The sequence below is a fragment of the Phaseolus vulgaris genome, chromosome 4 (genome assembly GCF_000499845.2).
Source record: "Phaseolus vulgaris cultivar G19833 chromosome 4, P. vulgaris v2.0, whole genome shotgun sequence".
Taxonomy (NCBI): domain Eukaryota; kingdom Viridiplantae; phylum Streptophyta; class Magnoliopsida; order Fabales; family Fabaceae; genus Phaseolus; species Phaseolus vulgaris.
Window position 1 is genome coordinate 41089636 of NC_023756.2, and position 18580 is coordinate 41108215.

General features: G+C 35.2%; 1 protein-coding gene across 1 annotated transcript; it reads left to right on the forward strand.

The window, feature by feature from the left end:
- The first annotated feature begins 15268 nt into the window (after positions 1–15268).
- On the forward strand, positions 15269–17873 carry LOC137837675 (1-aminocyclopropane-1-carboxylate oxidase homolog 1-like). The gene is made up of 3 exons (XM_068646771.1): positions 15269–15885; positions 16326–16647; positions 17511–17873. Exons 1-3 carry the CDS (start codon positions 15362–15364, stop codon positions 17766–17768), a joined length of 1104 nt encoding a protein of 367 aa, XP_068502872.1. The 5' UTR covers positions 15269–15361; the 3' UTR covers positions 17769–17873.
- The last annotated feature ends 707 nt before the right edge of the window (positions 17874–18580 follow it).

Here is an 18580-nt window from a genome sequence, read left to right on the forward strand (position 1 = left end):
TATTTATTATTTATTAAAATGAGTTCAATAATTGAATTTGAAATCAGTATGTCTTACAAATATTGGTAAATTTGTTTGGGAATCCCTCCTTAACTTAATGGGGATCATGACCAATTAATCTTGATAATTGTCATTGAATATATTCAATGATGGTCATTTAAAGTTCTTGGAATTATATCTCTCTTAAGACTATGAAGTTTAACTTAGAAAGTTGTAGATAATATTTTCAAGATATGTTGAAAATGTGACAAACATTAATTATCTATTATGTCTTTATGAAGTATTCCTCTCCTTTTCTATATAAAAGGAACTTGTGAGGAAGAGAAATGCAAGCAAGTGAGAAGAGCAACATAGAGAGTAAATGAGAGAGTTGATATCCACCATAGTGTGAGATTAGAAATTCTAGTGAGAGGCTAGAGAGATATTGTATTTCATCCTTGTTGTGTGAGATTAAGTGTTATCCTCATAAAGTGAGAAAAACCAATATTGTAATCTACTTTCATAGTGGAGACATTTTCTAGACTAGGTCCTGTGGATTTTTATTTCTCAAATTGAAAAGGTTTTCCCACGTCAAAAATTCTTGGTGTCTTTATTCTATTTTGCTCTGTTTTCTTTGTTTGATTATTGCTTCTGCAAGTGCCCATTTTGTATCTACACCAAAGAGGGAGAATTAATTCTAATTTTCTCAATAGTGGTATCAGAGCTTGGTGTTTTGATACAAGATGGAAGGAGTCTTTACTGATGGAGTTATGTTCAAGTTGATAGCGGACAATTATTCCTATTGGAAGCCCATGATGGAGGATCACTTATACTGTAAGGATATGCATGAGCTCATCTTTTGCAAAGACAAGCCAGAAGATAAAAGTGATAAAGATTGGAAACTTTTGAATTGAAAAGTTGTTGCAATGACTCGAAAGTATATTGATAGAAGTTTGTTTGAGCATATATCCACATACAAAAATGATTATGAGTTCTGGTCAAAGCTTGAATTTATGATTCAAAAGAAAACTCCAAGAAATAAAGCATCTCTTGTTATAAGACTGATGAAACTTGACTACACGGATTATCAAAGTACGATGGAGCACTTAAATTCAGTTAAGGGTCTTATCAATCAATTGACAAAGATAGATATGAAGATTGATGATGAGTTGCAGGCACTATTGCTACTCAGTTCGTTGCCTGAAAGTTGGGATACACTAGTAGTCACACTCAACAACTCAGTCCCAAATAGGAAGATCACAATGGACATTGTTTCAGACAGTCTGTTGAATGAAGCATCCAAAAGGAAAGAAAGAGGTGTTGGGTCTATTAGTGTCTAAGTTCAAGAGGAGAGGGGTGAATTGAACATATAAAATTTTCGCAAATACACATAGTTTTCAGTATATCAGAGGAAAAAGAACAGATTGTTTTTAAAAGAAACAGATTGATTCTTCAGAACAGTCTAACACAATTTGAACTTGTTCAAATTAAAATTGCAATCAACAGAGAGATATAACATAATCAAATTGGTTAGCTTTTACCAGTTTGAAGAATACAGATTATGCCAAGAAATCAATCAAGTTCATTCAACACAAGGTCTCAAAGGGAAGGAATCTTTGTAAGGATTTAATGAATAAGACTATTTGTTCTTAAACCAATTAAAACCTCATATACAAGTACTTTGTTATTGATTAGAGAACTTTAACAAATCAGGAAGAACAGTTTTTATTAAACCCATAATTAACAGATTTGATTTCAAAAGAACATATTCCTTTCTTGACAGAATTAAGCAAAACCAGAAACGAGTGCAGGGATGAGAAGAAAAGACAAGCAAGTTTTTAAACTGGTTCACTCATACAGAGCTACATCCAGTTTCACCTTACTCCAAGGTGGAATCCACTAAAAACAGTATCAATCACTTACAAACACAACAGTTCTTGAACACTACAAGAACAATACAACCAATGCTAAAAAAACCCTATTTCAGCACACCTTGCACTCCAAGAAACCCTATCAAGGAGTGACTAACACTTACACCTTTACAAACCAGAATAAAGGAAAGATAACACCTGAAAAGAAGATGCAAGAACTCAAAACCAGTAGTTCAATTTGCTGCAGAACTGCACCAGCACCTTCACCAAGATCAAAGTTTTCCTAGAACAAGCTCACTTGAAAATCCCTTTGGAAAACCTTTCAAAAACTCAATTCAATCCTTCTTCTCACATAGAAAGTGTTTAATCTCTGTCAAAAATGTGATTGCTCAACAACCTTTCATGTGAGAGAAGCTTTTCTTTATATAGAAAACAGTTTCTAACTTCTTTTCAAAAAAAATAGTTGAAAAGCTGTTATGAAAACAACAGATTCAGTTTTAAACTAAACAAATTTATTTTTGGAAAAGTGCCAACTCAGCTAACTGAAATAACTGACTGAGTTGTACCTTTGGTGCCCTAACCACCTTTCGAAAATCCTTTCAGCACACCAAAAATAAACCTATTCTTTTACAGCGAAACAGATTTTATTTTTTTTGTGCAGTATCCTGATTTTTGGAGAGAACTCTAAAAACCTTTTGGAAAATCTTTTAAATAAAACCGACTAAAACCAGTGCAGAATAAAGACAAACAGACTAAAACCAACTTGTTCAACAAGATATAAAAGATAAAGACTATGAAATAGGATCACTTGTTGTGGTAGTAAAGCTCAGCTAGCTGCTCCTAAACTCCTTCAATTTGGTCATCCAAGTGTTGAAACTTGGCTTGAGCCATTTCATAATGTGCCTTTTGGTCATATGTGAGTGTGTCCAGCCTGCTTAGAACTTGTCTTTCGAACATGGATAGAGGTTCACCTCTATACACAGGTTCCTCATATGCAACCAATGCATTTTGGCTTGTAGCAGCAACATCCTCCTTTGCAGAAGAGTGGGCTGGTGACTCATCCATGTGTTGCACACCATCAGCATTTTCTTCTTCTTCATCTGCTGGATCAGCTGCTTCATTCTCAACTCTATTTGTAGCATTCCTTCTAAATATCCAGCTGTCATCCTCCTTTTGGAACCCCATCTTCAAGAGAGTGGAGTTGTCTATTTCACTTGTTGCCTTAATGGTGTCATTTCTCTCATTTGCAGTATCAACTTCAAAATAATCAATTAGCTTTGACACAAAAATAGCATATGGAAAACGATAATCGGGAAGCCTTGTGGATTTGAGCATATGCTCTACCATTGTACTCACCCAATTTACCTTGAGTTGGTTCATTATACAGTATAGCAGAATCAAATCCTCTTCATGATTGCTTCCTCTAGGAGTGAGTTGCCAAGCAATTATGTAGGCTAGGAGTCTTGGAATTATTGTCAGATTTCCAGCATGAAATCTAGCTACTGGTTCAGCAGGATTTCTAACACAACTCCTATAAAACTGCATTTTGTTGAACCCTTGAATTCCAACAGTATTCCCTTTGCTAACCTTCATTCCTGAATACTTGATTCCTCCCACATTGCTCCATATTTCCCTTGTAATTTTCAGCTTCACACCTTTCACATGGGAGACCAGATTTTTGCCATCTTGAACCAGATTGTTGTAGAACAATTTCACCAAGTCTGGATAGACATTTCCAATCATTTCTAAGAAGCTTTTAAGCTTTTGATGCTTGAGCAGGGTTTTCGCTTCAGTTAGATTTTCTTCTCTCAACCAAGAAAATTTCAGCACCTTGGGCACATTGACTTGCTTTCTGCTTGTTTCATGGATGAACCTTGTCATAGCTTCAGAATCTCCAGCAAACCAGTTTTCCAGAATGCCTTGGTTGCTGTTAGATTGCTCTTTGGATTTCTTCTTTCTGTGTGAAGAGGATGCCATGCTTAATCTGTTGCTACCTGCACTTAGTCACCTAAAGATAAACCAGCTAGAAGAAGGGTTAGTAACAGTTCACATGACCATTTCAAAATAGAAACTAAACACGGTGATTTGTTTGAACCTGGACAGCTCGTAGCAGAGATGAGAAGGTGTGAAAAACACTTGATTAGTGCCAGGTTTATATAGAGCTTTAACTCAGATTTCAAAAATCACAAATTTTAAAGGAAATCAATTTAATCAGATTTCAAAAATTATGGGTTAAAAAAAGATCAAATCAATCAGATATGCTTCAGATTTTATTCTTGTGGTACAGCAGGTTCAGGTGTTGATTTACGTAAGAATATATTGGAACCAGATTTCAGTTTGAAAAATCAAATCTGTTGCACCTATACAAAATCCAATCAGTTAGGATACCCACATGCTAATTGTCATAGACCTGCTGGTTAATAACCGTAAAAGCAGTCAAAGATAAAGAGAGAGAGAGAGAAAAAAAAAACAAATCTTTCTTTTTCCTAGTCACAGCTGTGATTCTGAAACAGAGAGCAAAACATGTTAAAATATAAAATAACATATTGAAATTTTTACTGCAGAGGAACACTTAAGCTAATGATACCCAATTCATTTAGAAGAAAATAAAACCTATATTTAGCAAGAGGTTTAGTAAAAAGATCAGCCAATTGAAATTCAGTGCCAATGAATTTGATATCACAAGTTCCATTAGCTATATGTTCTCTTAGGAAGTGATGTTTAATTTCAATATGTTTAGTTCTTGAATGCATGACAGGATTCTTAGACAGATTTATAGCACTAGTGTTATCACAATTTATAGGTATCTTGTTTAATAGAATCCCAAAGTCACTTAGTTGCTGCCTTAGCCATAAGGTTTGAGCACAACAACTTCCAACAGCTATGTATTCTGCTTCTGCTGTAGAGAGAGCAACACAAGCCTGTTTCTTGCAATGCCAAGAGATTAGACTTGATCCAAGCATGTGACAAGTCCCACTTGTGCTTTTCCTATCAACCTTGCAACCTGCAAAGTCAGAATCTGAAAAACCAGTTAAGTTTAAAGATACATTGTTAGGATACCATAATCCAACATCCTTAGACCCTTGCAAGTATTTCATAATTCTCTTTGCTGCATTGTAGTGTGATTCCTTTGGATTAGATTGATATCTAGCACATAAACACACGGCAAACATAATGTCAGGCCTGCTAGCAGTTAAGTATAATAAGGAACCAATTAAACCCCTGTATTTTGATTGATCCACTGATTTTCCTGCACAATCTTGATCCAGTTGGCAGCTTGTTGAAATAGGAGTGTTGATTGCTTTGCATTGATCCATATCAAATTTCTTAAGCAACTACTTGCAGTACTTTGCTTGATTTATGAAGATTCCATCCTTGAGTTGTTTTACTTGTAGTCCAAGGAAGAAATTCATTTCCCCTAACATTGACATCTCAAATTCACTCTTCATTGCAGTAACAAAAGCTTCACACATTTCTTCATTTATGGCCCCAAAGATGATATCATCCACATACACTTGTACAAGGATAATATCTTCTTTTTTTCTTCTTTATGAATAGAGTTTTATCAGAATTGCCACGGTTATATCCTTAAGAGAGCAAAAACTCACTCAATCTCTCATACCATTGCCTGGGTGCTTGTTTTAATCCATATAACGCCTTCTTAAGCATGTACACATGCTCTGGATTTTTATGATCTTCGAACCCTGGAGGCTGAGATACAAACACCTCTTCATTAATGTAACCATTTAAGAATGCACTCTTGACATCCATTTGAAATAGCTTGAACCCTTGTATGCTGGAAAATGCTAGGAGTAATCTGACAGCTTCAAGACGTGCTACCGGTGCATAGGTTTCACCAAAATCAATTCCCTCTTCTAGGTTATAACCTTTAGTAACCAGCCTTGCTTTATTTCTAGTGATAGCCCCATGTTCATCCATCTTGTTCCTGTACACCCACTTGGTTCCTATGATATTCATCTCATGCCTTCTTGGAACCAAAGTCCATACTTCATTGTATTCAAACTGGTTCAGTTCTTCCTGCATTGTTGTTATCCAATTGCTGTCTTGTAGTGCTTCTTCCAGACTTTTAGGTTCAATCTGTGAAACAAAGGCCATTGTTTTGCAGAAATTATTAAGTGAATTTCTTTTTGAGACTCCTTTCTCAATTTTACCAATTACATTGTCTAGTGTGAGATCCCTGGGTGTTTTCCATTCTTTAGGCAATCCTGCATTCATAATAGATTCTTTGACAACATTTGGATTAGTTGCATCAAGCTCACTGGATTGATTATTTTGCAAAATGGTTCTTAAATCATCCATACCAGGTTCATCCAGAACAGATTTAGGAACAGAACAATCTGTTTCATCAAATACAACATGTATAGATTCTTCTACTGCAAGCAATCTTTTATTATACACTCTATAAGCATGTCCATTTATAGCATAACCAATATGTGTTCCTTCATCTGATTTAGGATCAAATTTCCCCAGATTGTCTTTACCATTATTTAGAACAAAACATTTGCAGCCAAAAACCCTAAGATGACTAATGTTAGGCTTCCTACCTTTATACAATTCATAGGGAGTTTTCTTAAGAATTGGTCTAATCAATGTTCTGTTAAGCACATAAGAAGTAGTGTATACTGCATCAGCCCAAAAATATTTAGGTAAATCAGATTCATTTAGCATGGTCCTAGCTAACTCTTCTAATGACCTATTCTTCCTTTCAACAACACCATTTTGTTAGGGTGTCCTAGGAGCATAATAGCTATGTGTGATCCCATGTTTTTCACAATATCTATCAAATTTTGCATTTTGAAATTCTCCCCCATGATCACTACGAATCTGTTTTATTCTATTTTCATTTTCATTATGCAGAACCTTAGCAAGTTTCTTAAAGGCTTTATATGCATCATTTTTAGAAGCAAGAAACAAAGTCCATGTATATCTTGAAAAGTCATCAACAATCACCAAGGCATAGTAATTTCCAGCTAAGCTAGCAGTTCTAGATGGTCCAAACAAGTCCATATGTAAAACATCCAAGGCTTTATTTGTAGAAACCACATCTTTAGATTTAAATGAAGTTCTTATCTGTTTTCCCTTTACACAAGCATCACACAATCTGTTATTCTGAAATTTTATGTTTGGTAAACCAGAAACAAGTTCCTTAGACTTCAGCTTATTCAAGTGATTTGTGTGAATATGAGCTAGCCTCCTATGCCACAGTCATGACTCATCACTTTTAGATAACAAACACTCATTTTCAGAGCAGCTCTTCATAATATTTAAAAGATAGATGTTGTTTACCCTTTTTCCTGTGAAAAGCACCTTACCAGAAATTTCATTTGAAATTGTACAAGTGTTGGCTTCGAAATTGACCTTGTATCCCTTGTCACACAGCTGGCTAATGCTTAGAAGACTATGTTTTAGCCCTTCAACATACAGTACATTCTCAATAGTGGTTGAGTCTGCAGTACCAACATTTCCTCTTCCAAGAATCCTTCCTCTATTATTATCTCCATATGTGACGTGTCCTTCAGCTTTAAGTTTCAGATTTGTGAATTGGGTGACATCACCAGTCATGTGCTTTGAGCACCCACTATCCAAGTACCACTGATTTTTCCTGCTGTTTTTCTGCAAAACAAAACAGATTTAACACATATGGTACCCCTTCTAAGTTTAGGGTCCAACATGATTAATACCTTTCCTTAGGAAGCCATTTGGCCAACCCTTTTGGAACAAGGTACCTTCTAGCTTTACATGTTCTAGATATATGTCCAGACTTCATACAATAAAAACAAGTTGTAGAATGCATTGTATTAGACCAACTAAAAGAGGAAAAACCTGTTTTGGAAGGAACAAAAAAACTGGACAGCTTTTTCACATTGCTTTTCAATCCAGGATTGTATCCTAGACCATTTTTATTAAAAACAGCATTCTGTGAACCTAATAAAGTTTCAAGATTTTCTCTTCCTTTGGTGAAATTTGAAAGTGTTTTTAACAAATACTCAACCTGTTTTTCCAGCTTTTTACAATTATCACAGGTTTTTATTGATGCATGCAAACATGTTAATTTAAGGCTAACCAATTCAGTTTTAGCTTTGTGCAGTTCTTCTTCAAGAGTTTTGACCTTAGGTTCAAGTACCCTATTTACTCTATTCAATTTGTTGCACATTACAGCTAATCTGTTTGCTTCATCATGTGTTTCCTTAAATGCAATTAACAGCTGATCATAATTTTCAGAATCAGTAGAAAAATCACTTACTGAATCTGAGTTAGATTCTTCATCATTCGCCATAAAGCACAGATTTGCTTCCTCACTTTCGGTTGAGGAATCACTAGATGAGGATACATCATTTTCTTCCCATGAGATGTATGCTCTTTTGCCTTTGCTTCTTTCACTCTTCTTGCTTGCTGATTTTTCTTTGTTTTGATTGTTTGGACAATCAACCTTTATATGACATGGTTTACCACATCCAAAACAAGTGTAATTGGAAGAATTTGAATAATTGGATTTAGCTCTTTCTTTGTTGAGTTCTGTCACGGTTTTTCTTTCTAAGAAACCTGCTGAATTTTCTGGTGAGCAGACTCAAAGTCTCATCATGTTCAGGATTATCTTCTTCCTCACTTGTATCATGTTCCATGGTAGTTTTCAAGGCAATTCCTTTGGCTCTCTTCTCCACAGTTTCTTGTTCTTTAAATCTTTTCAGCTCTAGTTCATGCTCCATCAGTTTTCCAAAGAGTGCAGCAGTGGATATCTTGGATAAATCTCTGGATTCTGAGATTGTTGTTACCTTAGGCTGCCAGCTCCTATCAAGGCATTTCAGCACCTTTATGTTGAGCTCTTCCTTGTCAAAGACTTTACCAAGGCCAGTGAGGTGATTTACAATATGCAATACTCTCTTCTGATTGCACATCTGCAATACTCTCTTCTGATTGCATTCTGAACAGTTCGTATTCCTGAATGAGTGAGTGTTTCCTTGCTCGTTTCACATCATCCGTCCCTTCATGAGTTACCTCTAGTACCTCTCACATCTCCTTAGCTCAGTTGCATTGAGAAACTATAAAGAACTCATCTATATTCAGTGCAGAGGTGATGATGTTCTTGGCTAAGGAGTCATATTGGGCCTTCTTCTTCTCAGTTTCACTCCATTCACACTCAACAACTCAGTCCCAAATGGGAAGATCTCAATGGACATTGTTTCAGACGGTCTGTTGAATGAAGCATCCAAAAGGAAAGAAAGAGGTGTTGGGTCTATTAGTGTCTAAGTTCAAGAGGGGAGGGGTGAATTGAACATATAAAATTTTCGCAAATACACATAGTTTTCAGTATATCAGAGGAAAAAGAACAGATTGTTTTTAAAAGAAACAGATTGATTCTTCAGAACAGTCTAACACAATTTGAACTTGTTCAAATTAAAATTGCAATCAACAGAGAGATATAACATAATCAAATTGGTTAGCTTTTACCAGTTTGAAGAATACAGATTATGCCAAGAAATCAATCAAGTTCATTCAACACAAGGTCTCAAAGGGAAGGAATCTTTGTAAGGATTTAATGAATAAGACTATTTGTTCTTAAACCAATTAAAACCTCATATACAAGTACTTTGTTATTGATTAGAGAACTTTAACAAATCAGGAAGAACAGTTTTTATTAAACCCATAATTAACAGATTTGATTTCAAAAGAACAGATTCCTTTCTTGACAGAATTAAGCAAAACCAGAAACGAGTGCAGGGATGAGAAGAAAAGACAAGCAAGTTTTTAAACTGGTTCACTCATACAGAGCTACATCCAGTTTCACCTTACTCCAAGGTGGAATCCACTAAAAACAGTATCAATCACTTACAAACACAACAGTTCTTGAACACTACAAGAACAATACAACCAATGCTAAAAAAACCCTATTTCAGCACACCTTGCACTCCAAGAAACCCTATCAAGGAGTGACTAACACTTACAACTTTACAAACCAGAATAAAGGAAAGATAACACCTGAAAAGAAGATGCAAGAACTCAAAACCAGTAGTTCAATTTGCTGCAGAACTGCACCAGCACCTTCACCAAGATCAAAGTTTTCCTAGAACAAGCTCACTTGAAAATCCCTTTGGAAAACCTTTCAAAAACTCAATTCAATCCTTCTTCTCACATAGAAAGTGTTTAATCTCTGTCAAAAACGTGATTGCTCAACAACCTTTCATGTGAGAGAAGCTTTTCTTTATATAGAAAACAGTTTCTAACTTCTTTTCAAAAAAAATAGTTGAAAAGCTGTTATGAAAACAACAGATTCAGTTTTAAACTAAACAAATTTATTTTTGGAAAAGTGCCAACTCAGCTAACTGAAATAACTGACTGAGTTGTACCTTTGGTGCCCTAACCACCTTTCGAAAATCCTTTCAGCACACCAAAAATAAACCTATTCTTTTACAGCGAAACAGATTTTTTTTTTTGTGCAGTATCCTGATTTTTGGAGAGAACTCTAAAAACCTTTTGGAAAATCTTTTAACCACTTCAAGTGCTTGATCTATGCTTGGTTCGGCATCTAGGATAGGTCATGTAGCAAAAGGCAACCTTGAATACACACAACCCTAGAATACAAGATCATCTAAGACACATTGCAACCTACAAAGCAAACTAGCTAACATCTACATCAAACACACTAAGGCTAGGTAGAGATGAGCTTCATCCATCTTCAACAAGAGGTACAAATTTTCAATATAAAACAAATGTTATTGAGAAGCGAGGAAGAGGTGAAACCCATGGGAGAAATTAATCCCGTGTAAGAAACAAAAGCAAAGCCAAAGGTCGTTATCAATCTCACACAAGAACAACAATATCCTATTATTGTAGTAAAAAATATCATAAGAGATTTGAATGCAGATTTCTAAAGAGAGACCAGAAAGTCGGAACTGTTCATCTAGACTTAGTTGATGCAAAGAAGAAGGAGTGTACTCCAATCACAGTCGTTGTCGTAGACGATGATGTTTTTCTTATTGGAGAAGACAATTACCTAAATGTTGCATATGGTGATTCCTCTTGGATCGTTGACTCTGGTGCCTCTTTCCATATAACTCCACATGAAGATTTCTTTTCAAATTACAAGAAATGTGAATATGGTACTATGAATATGGGAAACCATGTTACAAGCAAGATTGTAGGTATTGGTGATATTATGTTACTAATAGACATAGGAAACAAGATTGTACTGAAGGAAGTGAGGCATGTTCCAGAAATGCCTCTCAACCTTATCTCAACGAGTAAGTTGGATGATGTTGGTTTATAAGCCACTTTGGTACTGGAAAGTGGAAACTAGCAAAATGGAACCTAGTCATTGCCAGAGGTTCAAAGGAAGGATCCCTTTACATTATGCAAGGAAGAATTTTTTTTCTGGAGAATCAAATGTTGCTACAGATTCCAAATATCCTTAGCGGAGACGATTGGGGCATATGAGTGAGAAAACACTCTAGATGCTCGCCAAAAATCACTTGCAAGGTATAAAGGGTCAAATCTTGGAATCCTGTACTAATGGCATTTATGGTAAACAATGTAGAGTCAGTTTTTATAGATCAGGCGATCCCTCAAGGAGACAGAAGGTACTTGAACTTGTGCATTAGGGATGGCAATGCGAACTGGTATGCCCCGCATTTGGCCTGCAAAATGTGGGTTGGGTTGGCTGATGACTTTTTTCGGCAAGTGCACCGTTGTTGGAAGTAATAATTTGTCCCTAAGGACAGATATCAAACCCACAAGGAATAGTTGAATAATCAAGTAAAAGATTCACTAAATAGAAAATAAAATAATAAAGTTTGTTGGAATTTGTTTTGATGGCAATGATTAATAAGAAAACAAGTTAAAGAGTTTGTTGTTTCAATTGGAAAAATATGGAATGAGGTTCATCTTTCTCAATCTTTTGTATTTTGATTAGCATGACAATATTGTGTCCTTTTATTGATATTGATGCCCATATAAAAATCATTTATATCGATTCATCGCATATAAAATTATTAAGATGCTTCCTAAATATCGATTCCTCGCATATTTATAAAAAATTATTATCGTTAAGATCAGACATTGATAGCAATTAACATTTCAAATTTATTCCTAACATTGAAATATGTTAAGCATTATTGTTTGGGTCAGAAACTTAGAAGTACTTTCTAGTCAAATCTAAATCTCGAGATCATGGTAAACCAAGCATTACAAACAAAACAATTATACCTGTCATAAATCAAGAACAAAATATTATGTTTAGATATCACGTCAATAGATAAGAGTTTGAACAAATTACTCCTAATCTCAAATGGTAGAATTAGCCACACATGATGGTTGTTACAAACAGGGAGAGCGAGAAAAGAAGATTTCAGATGTTTCTCCTTGACGGCTGCCTCTTATAGGGTTTCTAAAACCTTTTATTCTCCCAATTGGACTACAATTCACTCAATGGGGTTTTCCTCTCAATCTTGCACACCTACGGTTGTGCCTCAAGCCTCCTATTTAACCTAATTGGCTTGGGCTAAGTGCCTTCTCGCTTGGAAGATTGAGCGAGATCCTCTGGGGCGTCTGACTTAGGCGAGTTTGGGCGAGCTTTGGTGAGTGCTGGTGCGTTCCAGCTTTACCTTTTTAACTTTGTATATTCTCTTTTTGCCCAATTATCTCCATCCTTCCCTAGAATTCTGAAATTAAAACAAATTTGGGATTAAATCGTTCTTATTGAAATTAAAATCACAAAATATGTAAAAAGGTAGAAATTCATAAATTAGGAGTTATTTTATGTTTATTTTATCAATTAATACTCATAAGTGCCTATATTTTAATATAAAATATTATTAACATTTGGCACTTATCATTGGTCTGCCCCACATAGAATATGTGGCCTGATTTTACTAGTCCATCCCGCATAAGGGTTGGCTCGTGGGTTTACGAGTCAACCTACATAAGAAATATTTTTAAAAAAATAATAAATAAATAAATAAATAATTTTTTTGAATAAATTTAATTCTTTTCATTATTTAGATGCATTATACAAATGGTCTCACAATATTATTCTCATGACACAGTCGTAATAAGATGTGAGTAAAAATTTTGGAATGTGAAATATGAAGTTACATGAAGAAAATTTGGGGGTGCAGAAAGAAAATTCTAGATTTTTTAGTTATGCAGGTCATGTGGGTCAACCCGTCCCATCCCGCACTTGGTCCTCGCGGACTGCGGGTTATGTGGGATGGGCCTAAGCGAATGAGTGGATTGGAATATGTAGCCCGCCCTGCATTTTTTTCAACGAGTCGCACATCCCTCTTTGTCATCCCTATTGTGCATATAGATGTTTGTGTACCATCTGAAAAATCTCTTGGTGGAGCCTACTACTTTGTCTCATTTATTGATGTCACTCAAGAAGAGTATGGGCGTACTTGCTGAAAACCAAAGATCAGCATTTAAAGAATTCCATGCTCTAGTGGAGCATGAGAGTGGGAAAAAACTTAAGTGTCTGAAATCAGACAATGGTGGAGAATATGTGGTCCTTTTAAAGCCTATTGCAAAATGTATGACATCAAAATGATGGAAACACCACTAAAGACTCCTCAACTGAATGGAGTAGCCGAAAGAATGAATTGTACTATTGAAGAGAAAGTCATATGCATGTTACAAGGTGTTAACCTCCCCTAGTCTTTTTGGGGTGAAGCAATAAAGATTGCAGTTGATCTCATAAACCTAACACCTTCAAGACCTCTAGATGGAGAGATTCCAGAGGAAGTGTGGTATAAGAAGATTGTTGGTTTGAAGAACGCTTTAAGCAAGTCTTTTGCCATGAAAAACTTAGGTGATCAAAGATCACTCCAAGAAGTTGATATGGCTATCACAAGAGATGTACATTGAGAAAATTCTCAAAATATTCAACATGGATAAGGGAAAACCTGTAAGTGTTTCATTTGCCGAACATTTCAAGCTAAGCACAATGCAATGTCCAACTAGTGAAAAAGAAAAGAAAGAAATGAGCAGAGTGCCTTATACTTCTGTAGTAGGAAGCCTAATGTACGCCTTGATTTGCATAAGACTAGATATTGTCCATGTAGTTGGTGTTGTGAGTCGATTCTTGTCCAATCCTGGCGAAGAGCACTAGAATGCAGTGAAGTGGATATTGCGATATTTGAGGTGAACTACCAAAAGATGTTTATGTTTTGGTAATGAAGATCCTAAGTTGGTGGGATACACAGATGCACACATGGCTAGAGAAGTAGCTTCTAGAAAATCCAATCAGGATATCTAACTACTTTTGCAGGGAAACTGTATCTTGGCAATCCAAGTTACAAAGATGTTTTGCATCTTTGTCAAGAACTAAAGTAGAATACATTATCGCATCTGAAGTTGGAAAGAGATAAAATATAAAAAAAATCTCTTGCATGAATTGGGTTATGTTCGAGAAAGACATGTTCTCCATTGTGACAACCAAAGTGCAATCCACCTAGCTAAGAATCCTACATTTCATTCTCGAACAAAGCACATTGATTATCGTTATCATTGGATATGACATGCTTTGGAGGATGGAGAGTTGCATCTAGAGAAGGTTCATACAGATGACAACTGGTCTGACATGTTGACAAAGGAAATTTCCGCTAATAAGCTAATAGATTGTTGTAGGGGAGCTAGATTATTAAAATCCTTCAATTAAGAAAGGAATGGAGAGATTTGTTGGGAATTCCTCCTTAATTTAATGAGACTGTGACCAATGAATCTTGATAATTGATCCATTGAATATGTTCAATGATGGTCATTCCAAAGTTTTGGAATTATATCTTGAAGACTATGAAGTTCAACCTAGAAAAATGTTGATAATATTTTCAAGGTATCTTGAAAATGTGACAAGCATTAATTATTCATTATCTCTTTATGAAGAAGTTTTTCTCTTCTTTCCTATATATAAAGAGAACCTGTGAGGAAGAGAAATGCAAGCAAGTGAGAAGAGAGAGTAAATAATAGAGTTAATATTCACCATAGTGTGAGATTAAAAATCCTAATAAGAGGTTAGAGAGATATTGTATTTCATCTTGCTGGGTGAGATTAAGAGTTATTCTCATAGAGTGAGAGAAACAAATATTATAATCCTACTTTCATACTGAGACATTCTTTTTAACTAGTCCGTAGGTTTTAACTTAAAAAGATTTTCTCGCATAAAAAAATTTCGGTATCATTATTCTATTTTCTCTATTTAATTATTGCTTCCTCAAATAACAATTTTGTATCTATACCATATAACAAAGAATAATTAGTTCTGAATTCTTCAACAAGAATCATATTGTTTGATTCTGGTAAAAGATAAAAATGAGTTTTTACTGTTGAAGTTGACAGTGTTCCACATGCACATACAGAGTATTCCACATGCACAAATGTATGAGTTGTGTTTAAAGCTGGCAATTCCATAAAAATATTAAAAACAAAACACTGATATATATCAAAGTAAGTCAGAGTCTCAGAACAGAAAGCTAACGTTCTAGTGTTCCACACCGAACAAAATGGACGTCGCCGGCGCCGGAGAAAACTACGACCGTTTGCAGGAACTAAAGTCCTTCGACGACTCCAAAGCTGGCGTTAAAGGCCTAGTCGACTCTGGCGTCAACAAACTCCCACGGTTCTTCATCCGCCCGCCAGAGGACCTCGGCGACGGCGACCAATTATCAGGCGGGAAGCCCGGTGCACAGTTCATGGTCCCCGTGATCGACCTCGGTCGCGTCGCAGGAGACCGCGCCGACTTGGTGTCCGAAGTCCGGAGGGCGGCTGAAGCGGTGGGGTTCTTCCAGGTGGTGAATCACGGAATACCCGTGAAAGTGCTGGAGGAGACGCTGGTGGCGGCGCGTGAGTTCCACGAGCTGGCGCAGGAGGTGAAGGGAGAGTATTACAGCAGGGAGGTGATGAAGAAGGTGAAGTATGGGAGCAACTTTGATTTGTATCAGTCAAAGTATGCTAATTGGAGAGACACTCTTTTCTGTGTGATGGGTCCTGAGCCTCTTGATCCTCAAGCATTGCCTCCTATTTGTAGGTAACTTTGGACTTTCATCGTCCAAAGCTTCTTATACATTCATGAACTCAAGTTTCAGTGGTATTTTAACTTGGTTATTTAGGTAACAAAAGTTTATATTAATTATGAGATTAGAAATTAATTCTGGTCAACTAAGTATGGCTGAATTGGTTGACTAGAGTGTTTGAATTGTTGTAAAATCTTACATGTGTTTAAGTCATTTGGATAAAAGAAAAAAACTTTAGTTTTGAAGGACATAAATTGAAAACAAAAGGATTTTTTGTTATTACATTATAAACCAATCAAAACTTACTCTTAGTATGTTTTTTTAGCAGATATTGTAAATATCAATAAATTTAGCATATATAGCAGTTTATGATTTTAGGCAAGCCACATACACTGTTTGCTCACATTTTTTACCTTAAAGGTCCCTTTTTTGAGTCATTTGATCTGGTTTGTAGGGATGTGACAATGGAATACTCTAAGCAAGTTCATGTGTTGGGTAAAGTTTTATTTGGGTTGTTATCAGAAGCACTTGGACTTAACCCTGACCATCTTGAAGGCATGGATTGTGCAAAGGGTCACTCAATTTTGTTTCACTATTATCCAGCGTGTCCTGAGCCTGAACTCACTATGGGCACTACCAGGCACTCAGACCCTGATTTTCTTACAATTCTGCTGCAAGATCACATTGGAGGGCTCCAAGTTTTGAGCCATAATGGATGGGTTGATGTTCCCCCTGTTCCTGAAGCTCTAGTAGTTAACATTGGAGATCTGCTGCAGGTCTTCCTTTTCCTCCCTTTTAATACTCCATAAATGAAATATACAATGAGTGTGGTGCATAAGAATTACTTTTCTTCCTTAATGATGTAGTTGTAGGACCTTAATTCAGAAATGGGAGGATGGGGGAGAAGAAAGAAAGATGGTGATGAAAATGTATTCCATTTGCACCCTAATGAAATCCTATATGATTTGCATTTACGACTAGTACTTAGCCTTCTTTTAGATACCATATGACATTGTATAGTTTGATACTTTGATCATTTTAAACCAGTTTGCCATATAATATGGATGCAAATTTGTTCCATCACAACTGATAAGGAATTTGATATTTCTTTTACAATTCATAATCAAGATTGTCTTGAGAGTTTACATAAAGTTGTGAAACTTTACCAGAAACAGTTAACTTGTTTTCCTTACTTTCAAAAGTTGTTTAGAGTTAATTCAAAAGTTTGAGTGGTTTGTTCACAACTAGATTAGTACATTTCGTGTATCTAGGCTCTATTTTTCATTTTCAGCCTAGAGCATTAAGCATATCCTTACCTTATCAGTCAGATCCTCAACTTGATAAAATAAAATTTTGACTATTACTTGCAGTATATCTTCACTGTTTTTCCTATGAATTAATGTTAAGGATTAAGCAAAAACTGGAATGACTGGATAATAAGGTTCCATAGGACAGATGTGCATAAACTGGAAGTCTGTTAACATAATTTGCATGCCTAAAGATTGATCATTTCTTTCTTGTAAGTTTATCAGACACCAACACAACTCTGCCTTTATATGTTTGCACGTGTCTGATTCTGAATTTAGTTATTGGTATGAATGAATGATGAGTGGATTTTATGTTGCAAAATTAATTGCAGCTAATATCCAATGGTAGATTCAAAAGTGTGGAGCACCGTGTGCTTGCAAATCGCATAGGGCCAAGAGTATCAGTGGCATGCTTTTTCACTCTTCACCTTTATCCAACAGCAAGAATGTATGGGCCCATCAAGGAACTATTATCAGAAGATAACCCCCCAGTTTATAGAGAAACATCACTCAAAGATTTCATTGCTTATTATGATGGCAAAGGACTTGATGGAAATTCAGCTCTAAACCATTTTATGATAACACAGTAAATATGAAAGTGTAAGTCTGATTATTGGCTTTAACAATCAGTTCCTTAGTTGTCATAAATTGCAGTGAACATGAACATGAGGAGGAGAAGACCAACCAGGAAAATCCATTTTTGGTTATGAATTTTCACAAGAAAATTATGAAATAGAAACCAATTTTTAAAAACAAAAAATAATTAGTTGTTATAATGACTAAATTAGAGACTATTTTATAGATAAAAAAAAAATTGGTTTCTAAATTAGTTTCTATTATTGTTAAATAGTTTTTAAATTTGTATCTAAAACTACCAAGATTTTAACTTATAAATGTGGTAGCAAAAACTTTGGTTGCTAATTAGATACCAATTTAGAAATCATTTAACAATAATATAAATTAATTTAGAAATCAAATTTTTTTGTCTCTAAAATAGTTTCTAATTTCTAATTTAGTCACAATAACAATTAATTATTTTTTGTATTTAAAAATTGATTTCTATTTCATGATTTTCTTGTAATGAAAGATATACATTTTCAAGTCAATGAAAAAAGACTAAAACTAAATTATCTTTGTTAAATGTAGGGATTAAATATATTAAACTTTTATAGAACTAAAACCAAATATTTGATCCTTTGTAGTTACAGAAGAAACTATCATATAATATCTAAATATGATGACTATTTGGGTAATCTGTTTGCTCTATCAATTAATAGTTATAATTAAAGAGAGAATGTTATGACATTCTTATTTAGGTGATGGATTTTAATAATTAAGAGACTCAATGAAATTTTTTTTCTTAAATCATAAGGAGTTTCGGTCCCAAGCTTTTTGTTGCTAT